We start from the raw sequence: 17440 nt of genomic DNA, 5'->3' as shown, positions 1-17440 counted from the left end.
GGTCAAATGGGCGTGTTGTATCCGGCTTTTTCTCTGTATCTGTGTTACCATCTCCTCACAACCCTCAGAGACTTAAGTTATGAGGAAGTGACGTCACTCTCAGATCAGCAGTGCGCGCACACACACACACACACACACACACACACACACACACACACTGGCCTGACGCAGTGAAGCAAAGCAAAGTTACTCCTGGAAAAGTAAAAATAAAACAAAGTGAATTTTGTTGAGATGATGAAATAAAACTTTTCTTAATGTCAGTTGTCAGTCCATGTGTGAAGAGTCCCAGAGGATTCAAAGTCCTCTGTAGATGAAGCTGCTCAGTGGGTTTGATGTAAAGGGCGGCTGCTCTGAGTGTTACGTCCACTCTGTATATGTGACATGGTGCTGACAGGAAGACAGCACACATCCTGTCATGGAAAGCTTGTTGTCATCAATCAGCCGCTGTGTTTGTGTCAAGGTGTTGGCTCTGCTATGGAACCGGCTAGGAAGAGAGAGAGGAGGTTCCCCGCCTCTAGAACCACTCTGTCTGGAGAACATGACAGCCAGACCAAAGCTCAGAGGTAAGACGAGGATCTCTGACTGTCCATGACTGTTCTCCATCTCAAAGCTCAGCAGGCAAATCAGCACAGCAGCATTATTCACAGGAAAAGCTCTGTGTGTGTTGTGTTGAAGGACTGAACCTGAACCTGGACCTGAACCTGAACCTGAACCTGAGCCCAGCTGTGTGTCCATGAGGAGTGACTGGTCTATGGATCATCCTATTCAATTCAAAGACAGATGGCACCCTGCGGATCATGGGTAATTATTTCACACTGATGATAAAACAGATGTTTTTTTCTGTTTCAGATTCACAGTCATCGTCGTCTGCCACTTATCCGGGGCCGGGTTGCGGGGGCAGCAGTCTGAGCAGAGACACCCAGACTTCCCTCTCCCCAGACACTTCCGCCAGCTACTCAGAAGGAACACCAAGGTGTTCCCAGGCCAGCCGAGAGACATAGTCCAGGGAGGCATCCAGGGGGCATAAGAAACAGCCACCTCAACTGGTTCCTCTCGATGCGGAGGAGCAGCGGCTCTGCTCCTCCCAAGTGACCGAGCTCCTCACCCTATCTCTAAGGGAGCGCCCAGCCACCCTGCGAAGGAAACTCATTTCGGCTGCTTGTATCCGTGATCTTGCCCTTTCGGTCATTACCCAAAGCTCATGACCATAGGTCTGGGTGGGAACATAGATTGACTGGTAAATCGAGAGCGTTGCTTAAACTTCTCCACTTGAGGCAGCACTACTCCACCAACCCGGAGAGGGCATGCCACCTTTGTCCAGTCGAGATTCTCATCCCAGCTGCTTCACACTCGGCTGCAAACCGCCCCAGTGCCTGCAGAAGGTCCTCCTTCAAACGAGCCAACAGGACAACATCATCCGCAAAAAGCAGCGATGAAATCCTGTGACACCCAAACAGGACTTCCTCCGCCCCCCGGCTGCACCTAGAAATTCTGTCCATAAAGATTATGAACAGAACTGATGATAAAAGGCAGCCCTGCCGGAGTCCAGTATGCACTGGGAACAGGTCCGACTTATTGCCGGCAATGCGAACCAAGCTCCTGCTCCAGTCGTACAGGGACCGAACAGCCCTTAGCAAAGGGCCTCGGACCCCATACTCCTGGAGCACTCCTCACAGGGTACCACGAGGGACATGGTCGAATGCCTTCTCATGTGAACTGGTTGGGCAAACTCCCATGAACCCTCGAGTACCCTCCGGAGGGTATAGAGCTGGTCCAGTGTTCCACAGCCAGGACGAAAACCGTGCTGTTCCTCCTGAATCCGAGGTTCGACTATCGGCCGATTCCTCCTCTCCAGTACCCTGGCGTAGACCCCTATAGTTGGAACACACCCTCCGGTCCCCCTTCTTAAAAAGAGGGACCACCACCCCAGTCTTCCACTCCAGAGGCACTGTCCCCAACCGCCACGCGATGTTGCAGAGGCATGTCAGCCAAGACAGACCCACAACATCCAGAGATTTGAGATACTCAGGGCGGATCTCATCCACCCCCTCCGCCCTGCCACTGAGGAGCTTGCAAACTACCTCAGTGACCTCAGCTTGGGTGATGGACGATTCCACCTCTGGGTCCTCAGCCTTTGCTTCCTTAACGGAAGACATGACGGTGGGATTGAGGTGACCCTCAAAGTACTCCTTCCACTGCCTGACAATATCTCCAGTTGAGGTCAACAGTTCACCACTTGCACTGTAAACAGTGTCGGCAGAGTACTGTTTCCCCCTCCTAAGGCGCCGGACAGTTTGCCAGAATTTCTTTGAGGCCGACCAATAGTCCTCCTCCATGGTCTCACCGAACGCCTCCCAGCTTCGAGTCTTTGCCTCCGCCACTGCTCGAGCTGCGGCACGCCTGGCCTGCCGGTACCCGTCAGCTGCCTCAGGTGTTCCACAGGCCAACATGGACCTGTAGGACTCCTTCCTCAGCTTGACAGCATCCCTTACTTCCGGTGTCCACCACCGGGTTCTGGGATTGTCGACACGACAAGCACCAGAGACCTTGTGGCCACAGCTCCGAACAGTGGCATCAACAATGGAGGCCGAGAACATGGTCCATTCGGACTCAATGTCCCCAGCCTCCCTCGGGAGCTGGGAGAAGCTCTCCCGGAGGTGGGAGTTGAAGACCTCCCCAACAGAGGGTTTGGCCAGACATTCCCAACAGACCCTCACAATACGTTTGGGCCTGTCAGGTCTGTCAAGCTTCTCCCTCCACCAGTGGATCCAACTCACCACCAGATGGTGATCAGTTGACAGCTCAGCCCCTCTCTTCACCCAAGTGTCCAAGACATACGGCTGGAGATCAGATGAAATGACAACAAAGTCGAGGCGGTGGGCAGATTCACAGTCATGAGATGCAGAATTGGTTCCAACCTTCAGACTCTGTTGACTGAGTTTCCTGTGTGTGTGTGTGTGTGTGTGTGTATGTGTGTGTGTCCTCCACAGAGTCCACCAGCAGAGCTCAGAGGTTCCCAGTGCTCAGTCTGCCCAGCAGCATCCAACTGACCTGGCCTCCATATTTATGGTGTGTAAATGTACAACAACATACCAACTGAAAAACAACCATTCTGCTCAGAATCGTCTCCGTGCTGCTCTCTTTACATCTTTCAGCCTCTTTGACCTGGATTTGATTTGGTGTTTTGTGTCCAGATTTTAATGTGTAAGTCTGATTCTTTTATTTTTCTGTCGCAGCTGCTGGAGGAGAACATGGTCACCTTTGTGAAGAAGGAGCTGAAAAACCTCCAGAGGTCTCTGAGGCCAGATTACCCAGAATGCTTAGAGAGGCAGAGGGAGGATGAGGAGGTGTTGGACGGTGAGGAGGAAGAGCAGAGGTGGAGCAACAGAGAGGCTTTTCTGCAGATCACACTGCACTTCCTGAGGAGAATGAAGCAGGAGGAGCTGGCTGAGCATCTGCAGAGCAGTAAGAGGCTTTCAACTCCTTTAACAGGATGGAAAGGAGGAATGATGGGAAAATGGAAATGTTTGTATTTCTACCCTCTGCTGTAAATACAGACATTTCTAAAACAAGATCTCATCATTCCATGTTGGAAGGGAAATGAGCCCAGTCCCCACAGATAGCCTGGTTAAAGTGTTGATTTGTAATATTTGTGTAAAAAGCTGAACAGAAAGTTCCCATGAAAACTGTGTCCTTTAACATTTGGCTGCACATGGTCAGGACTCGTTTTTCCACCAGCAGTTATGAGCTCAATCGATGTCATGTGGCCCTTTTCCACTGTCAAGGGAAACCTGGAACTTCCACAACCTGGGACTCTTCAGAACCCGTCAAGTTCAGGTTCTGCCTTTTGTTTCCTTTTCCACATCATAAAGAACCAAATGTGAAGGACAGGAAGTGCTTCATAAAAAATCTTAGTCTTACCCCCTGATTTACTAAGGCAGGTGCAAACCAGCTGCCTGAGCTACAAAATAACTGGTACCAGTTTAGCCAGTGATTTACTAACATCTGATATTATAATGAGCTCTGTTGCAATTCTGATACAATTCACCAATTAGAATAGCAGAGCTGCCATTTAATCTGAGGGAGTACATTTTCGACAAAAATGTGTGTTTATTGTTATAAAGTATAAAACAACATTTGATGTTGTGCTTCTAAATAATCCAATTCAAGTGATTGCACATTGTTAGTACTTTCAGTTCAAAGATACTGCAACTGCACAAATTTTCTACTGTAGATTCTATTTTAAATCATTCTGATGGTGAACAGGCCATCCAAGTCAGGTGAAAAACATCTCATGTCACTCTAATACACCTGCCACACCTGGGCAAAGGAGGTCAGCCATCCTCATCTTCCTCCTCGCAGTCTTACTTTTTATCATCATCCTCATCATCGCCCTATGGTTCTACTGTAGAACATGCAGCAAACAGCAACAGCCTCTCCACCGGTGCAGTTGAGGCAGAGAAACTGTGATTTCAAACTTGCGCTGCACCACATGTGTGGCTCTAACATGGTTGTACCTCAGATCCACAAGGGAGGTGAGAACAGCCGGCAGTGTGAGGTGACTGCTCAGTGTCCAGATATCCAGACCTCATGTCATTTCCTTCTGGTTCCTAATACTTTCTTTCCAGCTTTGAGGAGAACTTCACTGAAATTATACAGGTCCAGTTCCTGGTGGTTTTGTCGAGTTGTAAACCTGTTCCTTACTTCAATTTGGAAGGTGTTCCTCACAGGTGGTCAGTATAGTTTTCCTATATTTAGTGGTGGGTCCCTTTGGTCTCTCTTCTTGGTCTTTCTAAGTTTTAACCTTATCTTTGCCATGACAAATGAGTGGTCACTGCCGACATCTGCTCCATGTCTTACCACGACGTCCTGAAGACTACTTCTCCATCTGTTGTTAATAATTATATGGTCTATCTGGTTCTTTGTTTTACCATCCGGGGATGTCCGGGTTACTTTGGATACTATGGATGTTCTTGTGTTCAAAGATGGTTCCTACTACCACTAATCTGTTTTCCTGACAAAAGGATTTTAGTCTGTCTCCATTGTGATTTATGTCTCCCAGGCCATGCTTCCCCATGGTATCCCTTCCCTTGTTGTTGGATCTGACCTTTGCATTTAGATCGCCCATGATGAGGAGCACATCGTGTGTCGGTGTTTCATCAACAAGCTCTTGCAGTTTGTCATAGAAGGTGTCTTTTTCCACATCCAGTGAATCCTCTGTTGGTCCATAGCAGACTATAACAGTCAACTTTGCAAAAGTGGAGTTGTACCTGGCTGTGATTAATCTGTCATTAACTGGCTTCCATTCTAATAAGTATTTGTGAACCTGTTTTGTTGTGATGATGGCCACACCTCTACTATGGTGATCGTCTGTTCTTCCAGAATACAATATCTGGTGCCCTGTTGCTAATTGTCTTGTGCCACTGCCTGTCCATCTTGTTTCACTCACTCCTAATAGCTCGATGTTATAGCTTTCCATCTCCTTCATGACTTGAGCTAGTTTCCCTGTCTGGTAGAGTGTTCGCACATTCCAGCAACCAACTCTTTGTGTAGTTTTTGATCTAAGATATTCCTTTATTAGTCCCACGGTGGGGAAATTTCATGTATTACAGCAGCAAAGTGGATAGCAAGATATGAAGCATAATTTACACTATAAAGAGTATATGCAGATAATAAGTACCAATAATAATAAGTATCTGAGGATATCCATCCTCGGGATGCCAGCTTCCAGATGCATTTGGCTGTCATCTGTCATCATTTCAGTTTCCTGACGTGCTTCTATCCTCCTCCCAGCATCTGGTTCTGTAGATTTCTGTAGCAAGAGCTTTTTACGTGGTAGGGTTGCGGGCCCTGTGCACAACCCTGATGGCCATCTTCAGTTGCACTTGCAAAATCTAGGAGTGGAAAAAAAATGAATAAGTATGATTACCTTTTATACACACAATGCCATTAATGCTACTACAAACCTTTTGTAAATCAAGGAATTCATCTTTTTGTGGTCTTATTTCATTTTTACACTTTGTTTGGCCTTGCAATTCACTTTTTCATATCAAGATCTGCTAAATATCGTAGACCATTAATTCAGTTATATCAGCCTCTGACACTTTTTACACATTATAATTTTTCTCAGTGGGCGGCTTTTCCACTTCCTGCTTGCCTTGGCCTCCTGTTTTCTCGTCACATCCCACTGAATTCTCCAGGGCAGCATCAGCAGCACTCCAGCTGAGGCAACGCTGTGTTGTTTGTTAAACTGTGAACTTTATTCTCCCCAAATCCTCATCAGGATGTGCAGCTCTTTGTTTGTTTCTGCAGACTGTTGTTGGCTTACAGTCGATAGGGGCCAACTGATACATTTCCAAGGAAATGTTGACATGTTTCAAATTTAATACAATATCCATTTGTTGATGTTATTTATTTATTATCTGTTTATTCATTCAGGAACTCTCGCAGGGTGCCAACATGAACTCAGATCTAACCTGAAGAAGAAGTTTGAGTGTTTGTTTGAGGGGATTGCTAAAGCAGGAAACCCAACACCTCTGAATCAGATCTACACAGAGCTGTACATCACAGAGGGAGAGAGTGGAGAGCTCAATGAGGAACATGAGGTCAGACAGATTGAAACAGCATCTAGGAAACTAGCCAGACCAGAAACACCAATCAAATGTGAAGACATCTTTAAACCTTTACCTGGAAGAGATCAACCAATCAGAACAGTGATGACAAAGGGAGTGGCTGGCATTGGGAAAACAGTCTTAACACAGAAGTTCACTCTGGACTGGGCTGAACACAAAGCCAACCAGCATGTCCACTTCACATTTCCATTCACTTTCAGAGAGCTGAATCTGCTGAGAGGGAGAAAGTTGAGCTTGGTGGAACTTCTTCATCACTTCTTCACTGAGACCAAAGAAGCAGGAATCAGCAGGTTTGAGCAGTTCCAGGTTGTGTTGATCTTTGATGGTCTGGATGAGTGTCGACTTCCTCTGGACTTCAAGAACAACCAGATCCTGACTGATGTTACAGAGTCCACCTCAGTGGACGTTCTGCTGACAAACCTCATCAAGGGGAACCTGCTTCCCTCTGCCTGCCTCTGGATAACCACACGACCCGCAGCGGCCAATCAGATCCCTCCTGAGTGCGTTGGCATGGTGACAGAGGTGAGAGGCTTCACTGACCCACAGAAGGAGGAATACTTCAGAAAAAGATTCAGAGATAAGAAGCAGGCCAGCAGAATCATCTCCCACATCAAGACGTCACGAAGCCTCCACATCATGTGCCACATCCCAGTCTTCTGCTGGATCACTGCTACAGTTCTGGAGGATGTGTTGAAAACCAATGATGGAGAAGACCTGCCCAAGACACTGACTGAGATGTACATCCACTTCCTGGTGGTTCAGTCCAAAGTGCAGAACGTCAAGTATCATGGGGGAGCTGAGACAGATCCACACTGGACTCCAGAGACCAGGGAGATGATCCTGTCTCTGGGAAAACTGGCTTTTGAGGAGCTGGAGAAAGGCAACCTGATCTTCTATGAAGCAGACCTGGCAGAGTGTGGCATTGATATCAGAGCAGCCTCAGTGTACTCAGGAGTGTTCACACAGATCTTTAAAGAGGAGCGTGGCCTGTACCAGGACAAGGTTTTCTGCTTCGTCCATCTGAGCGTTCAGGAGTTTCTGGCTGCTCTTCATGTCTTTGTGACATTCATCAACTCTGGAGTCAATCTGCTGGCAGAAGGACAATCAACCTCCCAACTAAAACACCTCTACCAGAGTGCTGTGGACAAGGCCTTACAGAGTCCAAATGGACACCTGGACTTGTTCCTGCGCTTCCTCCTGGGTCTTTCCCTGCAGACCAATCAGACTCTCCTACGAGGCCTGCTGACACAGACAGGAAGTAGCTCACAGACCAATCAGGAAACAGTCCAGTTCATCAAGGAGAAGATCAGTGACAGTTCCTCTCCAGAGAGAAGCATCAACCTGTTCCACTGTCTGAATGAGCTGAATGACCATTCTCTAGTGGAGGAGATCCAACAGCACCTGAGTTCAGGACGACTCTCCACAGATAAACTGTCCCCTGCTCAGTGGTCAGCTCTGGTCTTCATCTTACTGTCATCGGAAGAAGATCTGGAGGTGTTTGACCTGAAGAAATACTCTGCTTCAGAGGACGCTCTTCTTGGGCTGCTGCCACTTGTCAAAGCCTCCAAGAAATCTGTGTAGGTTCATTGATACCTGGACATATTTAACACATAACATATTATCTCCACAAGAGAAAACTAGTGGTGTGTCTCAAATAGCGCACTTCTGCACTTACACTTAGTATTTTGAGTGCATAAGTGCGTTCACACTGAAAATACTAACAAAATTAAGTGCACTACAAATACCCGGATGTACACTCAAAACGGTCAAAAAGTTGAGTGTGGAACGATGGACACTTCTCATCCTAACAGCACCACTGACCGGAAGTAGCTACCTAAAAAAGCTGTCTTGAGTTTTCGTTTTACGATTGTTAATATGTCACTTTATTAAGTTTTTTTTTTTTTTTTTTCAGGCGAGAAAGTAACCACATAGATTCCAAATATGTGGTCAGTTTGTCCAAATACGGTCATTTTTGAAAACTGCTTCGATGTTTTCGGATAACTCTCAAGCTAGCGATTGTGCAAAGTACAGTCACTTCCGGTTGTTAACAAAAATAAAACTCTAATACCTTAAAGCAGTGGTGATGCTTTTATTTTGAAATAGGATGTGTACATGTCCAGCACTGGCCGCGGCACCGGCCGGTACCACGCCCACAAGGTCAGGTCTGCCGGATCTGACAGGTTAGCGGCCGGTGCCGCGTCCGGCTCGCCTGATGCCGACTGTCGGCTGCAGCACCAGGAGGTAGGGGGTTGGGGGCAAATCTCCGTTCGGAATTAGAGAGGAGGAGAAGAAGAAGAAGCTGTGGCAATCGTCATTTCCAGTAAGTGCACAACGGGAAGTGCGCCAGTTGAGACACCCTTCACTGTCGAAATTCGCGCACTGTGCCAGTAAGTGTACTGTCAGCTATGTGTACTTACAGACAGTGCACTAACGGAAGTGCGCGATTTGAGACACACCATAGGTGTTATATTTTTGTTTTCATCTTTACTTTCTCCTCAGGCTGAGTGTGTGTAATCTGTCAGAGAGAAGTTGTGCAGCTCTGGCCTCAGTTCTCAGCTCCCAGTCCTCTAGTCTGAGAGAGCTGGACCTGAGTAACAACCAGCTGCAGGATTCAGGAGTGAAGCTGCTCTCTGCTGGACTGGAGAGTCCACACTGCAGACTGGAGACTCTCAGGTCAGGATTCCTCAACCTGCTCAACACATGACCAGTTCAGTCCTGATTTGCATGCAGCTTCATGTCACTGATCAAATTCCTAACCTGTGTAGGTTTTTGTGAAAACACAAAGCAGATGATGTGGTGGACTGATTGTGTTTGTGATGGTGTGCAGGCTGTCAGGCTGTCTGCTCACACAGGAAGGCTGTGCTTCTCTGGCCTCAGTTCTGAGCTCCAACCCCTCCCATCTGAGAGAGCTGGACCTGAGCTACAATCATCCAGGAGACTCAGGAGTGAAGCTGCTCTCTGCTGGACTGGAGGATCCAACCTGGAGACTGGAGGCTCTCAGGTATGGAGAGACACACACAATGTCTTACAGAGGGCTGAGGAATATTGTTTCATGTTGAATGGTGGATATGAGTGATGTGGTCTGCTAAATCCTTCATAGGGAAGGTTATTTACTGCCCATGTTTCCATCATCAAAGAGAATCTGCTGCTCTGACTCTGTTTCTTCCTCCAGGGTGGACCATGGTGGAGAGCAGTGGTTGAAACCAGGTCTGAGGAAGTGTAAGTTTGGATTTAATTTGACTCCTGAACACAAAGCAGCAAACATTCAGCTGCTTAGATGCTGCAGCTGCAGTTTCTGCTTCTCAGCTGATTCTACCTGTTGAACCAGCCAAAAAAAATTGACCATCAACGACAAAGACAATCTTTTATTCCTTTAATATTTATGCGTAACCACAGCAGGTCTGTTGTGTCTTGTTCTCTCCATCAGATTCCTGTGAACTCAAACTGGACACAAACACAGCTCACAGAAACCTCGTCCTGTCTGAGGACAACAGGAAGGCAACAGCAGTGACAGAGGAGCAGCCATATCCTGATCACCCAGAGAGGTTTGACTTCTGGAGACAGATCCTGTGTAGAGATGGTCTGACTGGTCGCTGCTACTGGGAGGTCGAGAAGAAAGGAAGAGTTTATATATCAGTGACTTACAGAGGAATCAGCAGGAAAGGAAACAGTGAAGACTGTGCGCTTGGCAGAAATGACAAGTCCTGGACTCTGATCTGCTCTGATTATGGTTTCTCTGCCAGACACAATAACAGAGGAACAGCCATTCCTGTCCGCCCCCACTCTAACAGAGTGGCAGTGTATCTGGACTGGCCTGCTGGCTCTCTGTCCTTCTACAGCGTCTCCTCTGACACACTGATCCACCTCCACACCTTCAACACCACCTTCACCGAGCCTCTGTACTTTGGGTTTGAGATTTGGGAATATGACTCCTCAGTGTCTCTGTGTGAGATTTGAGGAGTGAGAGTCGCCTCCTGTGTGGAGAAACACACACACACACACACACACACACACACACACACACACACACACACACACACACACATACACATACACATACACATAAACATACACACACACACATACACACACATACCAGAGATGGGGATTTGAGTTTGGAACTTGGACTTGTACTGAAATGGGCTAAGCTGTGTCTTGCAGAATTATTGGCGAGACACAGCTTAGCCCAGAAGCCCTATATATGAGACAACTACAGCGGCTGACTGGTTCCATTCTAGGTGATAGAGCTCACCCTTTTTGCAGTGAATTTCAGCTCCTCCATCGGGTCGCAGGTACAACGTACCTAGGAGCCAAAAAACCAAAAGACACAGATCCAATTTCATTCCTGCAGCCATCATACAGCTTAATAAGAACTAGGTTAGTTGTTCTTTGACAAGGATGACAGTGATGCTGTTGAGGATGATGATGACGGTGATGATGATGATGATGGTGATGGTGGTGACGACAACGACGTTGTTGGGTCAGTGCTCATGATGGCATAATGATATGTTGCACTATGCACTTTAAGGCTTTCCACTTTGCACTCCATTGAGGTCAAGCTCAAAATGTGATGATATTGATATTGATGAACTTGTGGATTTATGTGTTTTTTTTTTTCGTCTTTTTTGTCTTGTATGAATGACTCGCTGCAAGCCAATTTTACCTTCTGCTATCAATAAAGTAAACTAACTAACTTTCTTTCTTTCTTTCTTTAACCTTTATTTGTTAGAGAGGGACAGTGTACATTAATAAACATTTTAAAAGACAGTAAATGCACCCAATTATAGCCAAAAGGCTAATTTCCATTGGTAGTCCCCCTGCCAGAAGGATTATGGCTATACCTAAAAGCAACCAACTAACTAACTAACTAGCTAACTAACTAACTAACTAGCTAACTAACTGAAATTGCACACACAGTCACTTGAGACTTGAGGTTCTGTTGCATGCAGCAGAGCAGGAGGACCCAAATTCAGGAGACCAGGCAGGCCTGCAGCATTTAACATATTTAATATATTTAAGGCAGGTTAACACAGGAACTCAGAGACTCTGAAAACAGGCAAGGCAAACACACACCATGAACCGACAAAGACAGAACTGAACACAGAGCTGAAACACACCAGAGACGAACAAGGAAACAAGAAAGCACAAGACAGGATGTGACAAGATGCGTGCATACTTGATGCGTATCATCAGCATAATAACGAAAGGAACCGTCGTGTAGGAATAATTTGCCCAAGAGGAAGCATGTATAAAGAAAATGAAATTGGTCCCAAAACTGACCCCTGAGGCACACCATACTGTAACAGAAGAAACTGGAGAGACACAGTTATTCACAGAGACTCTGAGCCTCCGACAGGTAGTCGTTCTGAAGCTGTTCCAGAAATCCCCAGCCAGAGCCTCAGTCTGTGTGACAGGAGGCTGTGATCAGTCGTGTTCTGCGCTGAGGTCCAAGACCACGAGAACGCAGCACATGCCGCCATCAGCAGCCAATGAGAGGCCATCAGTAACTTGGAGCCGTCTCAGTGCTGCGATTCTTCAGGAACCCAGACTGACACTTTTCACAAATGCTGTTACCTTCCAGCGCAGAGAGACATTGTTTAAACACTATTTTTTCCAAAATTGTCTGATTATAAAATGTCATTTGGAAATTGCGCTGTAGTTTTATGTGAGGGAGGGATCCAGTCCATGTTTTCTAACAGTGGGTCCACACAAGCAGTTTTAAGATAGTCAGGGACAAAGCCAGTAGACAAAGAGCTGTTTCAAACAGAAAGAAAAGAGAACCCGACAGCTTCCATCAATTATATATATTCTTTTATTGTAAAATACTTTTAAAAAAAATTTTAAAAGAGTGATACTAGTGGTGTAGATGCTTTGAATAGCTTAGACACAGCGATGCAGCCAATGATATAAAACGCTCATTACAGCCATAAGAGACGTAAGACTCGACTTAAACTTGCAAAAAACGACTCGTGTGCATATCTAATACACTCACACACACAAACTTACAAACTAAAACAAAACAAATTCTAAATAGATAACAATTTAATGATAGACCTCCACATCAGAGATTTCATTTTCAGTTGATTGATTGATTGTTTTTAATTTTAAACTCTTGTGATTATGTTATTGAGGTGTTTAAAAGTGTAATGAAGTTACGCTTGTTAAAGGTATTCTGCATAAAATGATCAATGCTACATCATCATATAAGTTTTGTTCTTTAATGCTGCAAGACATTTATCTGATTGTGTATTCCGTTAATGCTGTTAATGCTGTTAATAAACCTCTGTGGTGCTTCAGATTTCTTTGGCAGGTGACTGCCCTGTATAAGAACATGTCAGTCACCTGAGGAAGATCCTGAGCAGACTGTACCGTCGTCTTGTTTAATAAAGTTCTAGCTGCAAGTTTGAGACGGTGTGTGTTTTACACCATTTTAAACACTCCTCTTCAGCCGTGGTCCTGACACCTGTCCACCACCGGTCACTTCCGGCCCACAGCCGAGTGACTACTTCTCCACCCTGACACTGCCACGACTCCCACTGCCAAACTCACCAGCTGCACCTTGTGGCCTGTCACCCAAAATGACCAAAATCCCTGTTATAATTAACTATAGACCCCCTTATGCAAACTGGAAAACCCGATCTATAAATAATTTGATATCTGTAGCTGTGTTTGTAAGATGTAACTTGCCTGTCTCTTTTTCAAGTGCTGCTTCTGTGCCACACTGTTTCAAGCTTATTGTTTTGAAAATCAATTTATCTCATGACAGGTCCTTTAATCTAGTGGGTGTTTATAGACCACCATTGGCTGTCCCTGGTTCTATCAGTGCTTTAGCTGATTTGCTTGCCCAGTTTGAGCAAACTCAGCTATTGGTCCTGGGTGACCTAAACCAGAACTGGTTATCGAATGATTCATCCAGTCTAAAGGAGATTGACTTAATTTTTTCAAACAGGAAGGAAAACATTACAGACTCTGGGGTTTTCCCACTTGGTTTCAGTGATCATTGTCCTGTGGTATGCATACACAGCTGTAAGCGGAAAAAACTGGGCTCTAAAATTGTTTTTAAAAGGAATTTTAAATCCTTTAATGGGCAGTCCTTTCTCAGGGACCTTGCTGACAGTAATTTATGTCACACCTCTGACATTCCTAATGTAGAGGCAGCGCTAGAATATCTCACAAATATTTTACTTGCTGTCATAGATAAACATCCACCACTCAAGAAGCTTAGGATTAAGGAAAGATCAAGCCCATGGTTTAATTCAGAATTGTCTTTGTTATTCAAGGCAAGGGACAAAGCCTGGTCACAAGCCAGGCGTACTGGAGCAGCAGCTGATTGGCTCATTTTCAGACAATTTAGGAATAAATGCACATCCTCCTTACGGAAAACAAAAGCAAACTATTATACTGAACTGATTTCCACATCTGCCTCAGATCCTTCAAAATTCTGGAAAGCAGTAAATACAAGAGATAAAACCTTCTTATCAATTCCAACTTATATAATGTTAAATGGTTGTCAGGTAAACAAGGCATCTGATATTTGTCAGGCTTTTAACACTCAGTTTGCTTCCGTTGGAAAAATGGATGACATCGAACACCCAGGAGCAGCGTCTTGTTCTAAGTTTTTAACCCATTTATCAACTCCTGTTTCTACTTCTCCTGCCTGTCCTCAGTTTACTCTGCAGGCTGTCACTCCCTCTGCTGTTAGTAAGGCCCTGCAGGCCATTGATTGTAGGTCAGCAACTGGAGAGGACAACCTAGAACCTTTCTTTTTAAAGCTCTCTGCCCCTTTTATTACTGAGCAGCTTACTTATCTTTTCAATCTTTCTATGTCTAGTGAAATTGTCCCTCTAGTTTGGAAATCTGCTCACATAATCCCACTGCATAAAGGTGGTAATAAAAATGATTTAAATAACTATAGACCGATTTCCAAACTGCCCTGCCTTGCTAAAATACTGGAATCTCTTGTAAATGAGCAGCTCAAATCATTCCTCTCAGAAAATTCTGTGTTGAGCCCAAATCAATCTGGCTTTAGAGCCCAACATAGTACCATCACTGCTGCTACCAGGGTTTTAAATGATATTATTTGTGATGTTGATAACAAGAAATACTGTGCACTTTTTGTTGACCTTACAAAAGCGTTTGACACTGTTGACCATGCTCTGCTGCTTCAGAATTATGTGATATCGTTCACTCTAAATTCCTGCCACTGGCAAAAGGGGTTCCTCAAGGTTCTATTCTGGGTCCAATTTTGTTTTCAATTTTCATTAACAATATTACAAATTCTATAACAGGCTGTAATGCTCATGTCTATGCAGATGATACAGTCCTATACTGTTCTGCTGATACTGCTCAGTCTGCTGTTGAAACCCTTCAAAAGGCTTTTAACACACTTCAAGATGCTCTTTTCGAATTGAAATTATTACTAAATCCAAACAAGACTAAATTTATGCTGTTTTCTCGTAGTGATGTTGACATCAACATACCACTGTGTATCATGACCCGGGACGGTCATAATATAGAGGGTCTCAGAATATAAATATCTTGGCATTTGGCCGGACCAAAAACTTAATTTTAAGTTTCATATTGCCATGCTTGTTACCAAGCTGCGGCAGAAAATAGGGTATTTTTTATAAAAATAGAGGCAGCTTTCCTGTGTCCTGCAGGAAGCGGGTAATTGAGGCAGTCTTCCTGTCAGTCCTGGATTACGGTGACGTCATTTATCGCCATGCATCTGCTTCCACCCTAAAATCATTAGATGCTGTTTATCATTCAGCCTTAAGATTTATTACCGGTGACAGTTATTTTGTCCATCATTGTGTCTTGTATGATAAACTTGGCTGGACTTCCCTGTCTGTCAGACGGAATAGGCACTGGCTTGTTTTCATTTATAAAGCCCTTATTGGAAGGCTTCCTCATTATCTGAGCTCTCTATTGAGGTGGTCCAGTAGGAATTACTCCACACGCTCTTCCAATTTTTTGTTGCTCCAAGTACCGCGCCCACGTACTGAACTTGGAAAAACTGCTTTTAGCTTCTGTGCAGCTCATAGCTGGAACACTTTGCAATGTGACTTGAAGCTTGAATCACTTGTACACCTCAACCAGTTCAAATCTTTGATTGCTGATTATTTTACTCATAATTGTAACTGCTTTTAATTTTGTTCCTGTTTTATTCTGTTTTATTCCCTGTTTTTTTCTGTTTTAATCCCTGTTTTATTCTGTTTTAATCCCTGTTTTATTCTGTTTTTTTTATTGTATTGTAATTCCGTATTGTTTTTATGGTTGTTGTACATTCGGCATCATTGTAAATGAGGGCTTGCTCTCAATGATTCACCAAATCCAAATAAAGGTTGAATGAGTGTGGGTTTTTCTTGATGATTTCTACGTGCCTTCTCTCTGACACACTGCAAAGCTTGTTTACAATTATTTTCTGACTCTGTCCAGGTGAATGAAATCCTTCTCTAATGTCTTTGGACTGACCCACCTGAAGATCTCTGACCTGCAGAATAGATCACCTATTAAATCACTGCTTCCACATTATTTATTTAAAAAATAATAATAATTTGGTGTCTTTTATCATTTATCTGCTTTTTAACACATTCTATTGTTACAGTTTATTATGGAGTCAACAAAAAATGATCGTGTAAAATGTTCAATAAGATGAGTCTTATTACCATTGACAGGACATTTTTTAATTCCAAAGCTCTGATGTGATCAGACAGGTAGTCTGGGTCAGACTGAGAAAAAAATTCGGTCCTGGCAATTTTTGTCTGAACTGGCTGCTTTTGTCCCCAACATGCACATTTCTGAGCTGCATCCAGCAGCATCAGGCTGAGCCACAGAGTCCAGCTGGCACCCTAACAACTCGTGTACTTAATACTGAACTTTGTCCCAACACCCTCAGCGAACCCAACTTTCCTCCCTCTGAGTTTCTCTCCATGAAGCGATCCTGCACTGCCTCACCATCTCTCATAGTGGTACTTTATCGCCCCCTAGAGCCCTGCAGCCAATTTCTGGATGAGTTTTATCTCTGACAGCTAGAGCAGATAAAATCCTGATGCAGGGAGACTTTAATATCCACCTCTGCTACTCTTGTCTCCCACCTGTCTGGCCAGGTGTGGCGTCTCCTCTCTCGGTGTTTCCCTGCTCCAGCTGCTGGGTTTTGGAGTTTTTTCTTACCCACTATGAGGATGAAGTCAGGGGGTGTCACCCAGTTTGTTGAAAACTTGTGGCCATGTAAAGCCCTTTGAGACTCTATACAGTGATATTTGGCTCTAAATGAACCTGAACGTGAACTTACAGGGTTTCATAAAATAACATCAGAAATAAATCACCCAGAAACAGCCCAGGGGAAAAGCTGCCACCCCAAGAGATGCACTGACTCATTTGATAGTGGGCAGCCCAACTCTCTGTGGACTTCAAACATACAATCTGTGACTTAAATGAAACACATATTCCAAAATCACATGTCATGAATATAGTCTATGACAAAATGCATTGCTGTTGTCATTCAACCAAACAGCCAAACTCAGTTTTCCCACTGGACAGAGCTTTCCTCCATGCAGGCCTGGCCTAGTGAGGAGCTGGAGGTGTGTGTGAAGTTGCACATTACAGTTTTGTACAGTTGTTTACACACTAAAATGAAACTTTTCACACAATTAACACATCTTTACACACAAGAAGCAAAACACCTGTCCAGAGTTGCACAACAATAAGCACAGACTCAGCTTCACACTTTTTGCAAAACATTACACACAGTGATTTGAAAAACTCTACACACATTTTCAGCCCTCAGACACAGAGAAGGATTGTGA

General features: G+C 44.7%; 1 protein-coding gene across 1 annotated transcript; it reads left to right on the top strand.

Annotated features, from left to right (window-relative positions):
* The first annotated feature begins 686 nt into the window (after positions 1-686).
* LOC115356445 (protein NLRC3-like) lies at positions 687-12665 on the top strand. Its single transcript, XM_030047614.1, has 8 exons — positions 687-801; positions 2991-3069; positions 3237-3465; positions 6439-8209; positions 9132-9305; positions 9460-9633; positions 9805-9851; positions 10060-12665. Exons 1-8 carry the CDS (start codon positions 734-736, stop codon positions 10587-10589), a joined length of 3072 nt encoding a protein of 1023 aa, XP_029903474.1. The 5' UTR covers positions 687-733; the 3' UTR covers positions 10590-12665.
* The last annotated feature ends 4775 nt before the right edge of the window (positions 12666-17440 follow it).

Source organism: Myripristis murdjan, chromosome 24 (genome assembly GCF_902150065.1).
Source record: "Myripristis murdjan chromosome 24, fMyrMur1.1, whole genome shotgun sequence".
Classification (NCBI taxonomy): domain Eukaryota; kingdom Metazoa; phylum Chordata; class Actinopteri; order Holocentriformes; family Holocentridae; genus Myripristis; species Myripristis murdjan.
The sequence above is the reverse complement of the archived record's forward strand: the minus strand, read 5'-3'. Positions and strand labels throughout refer to the sequence as shown.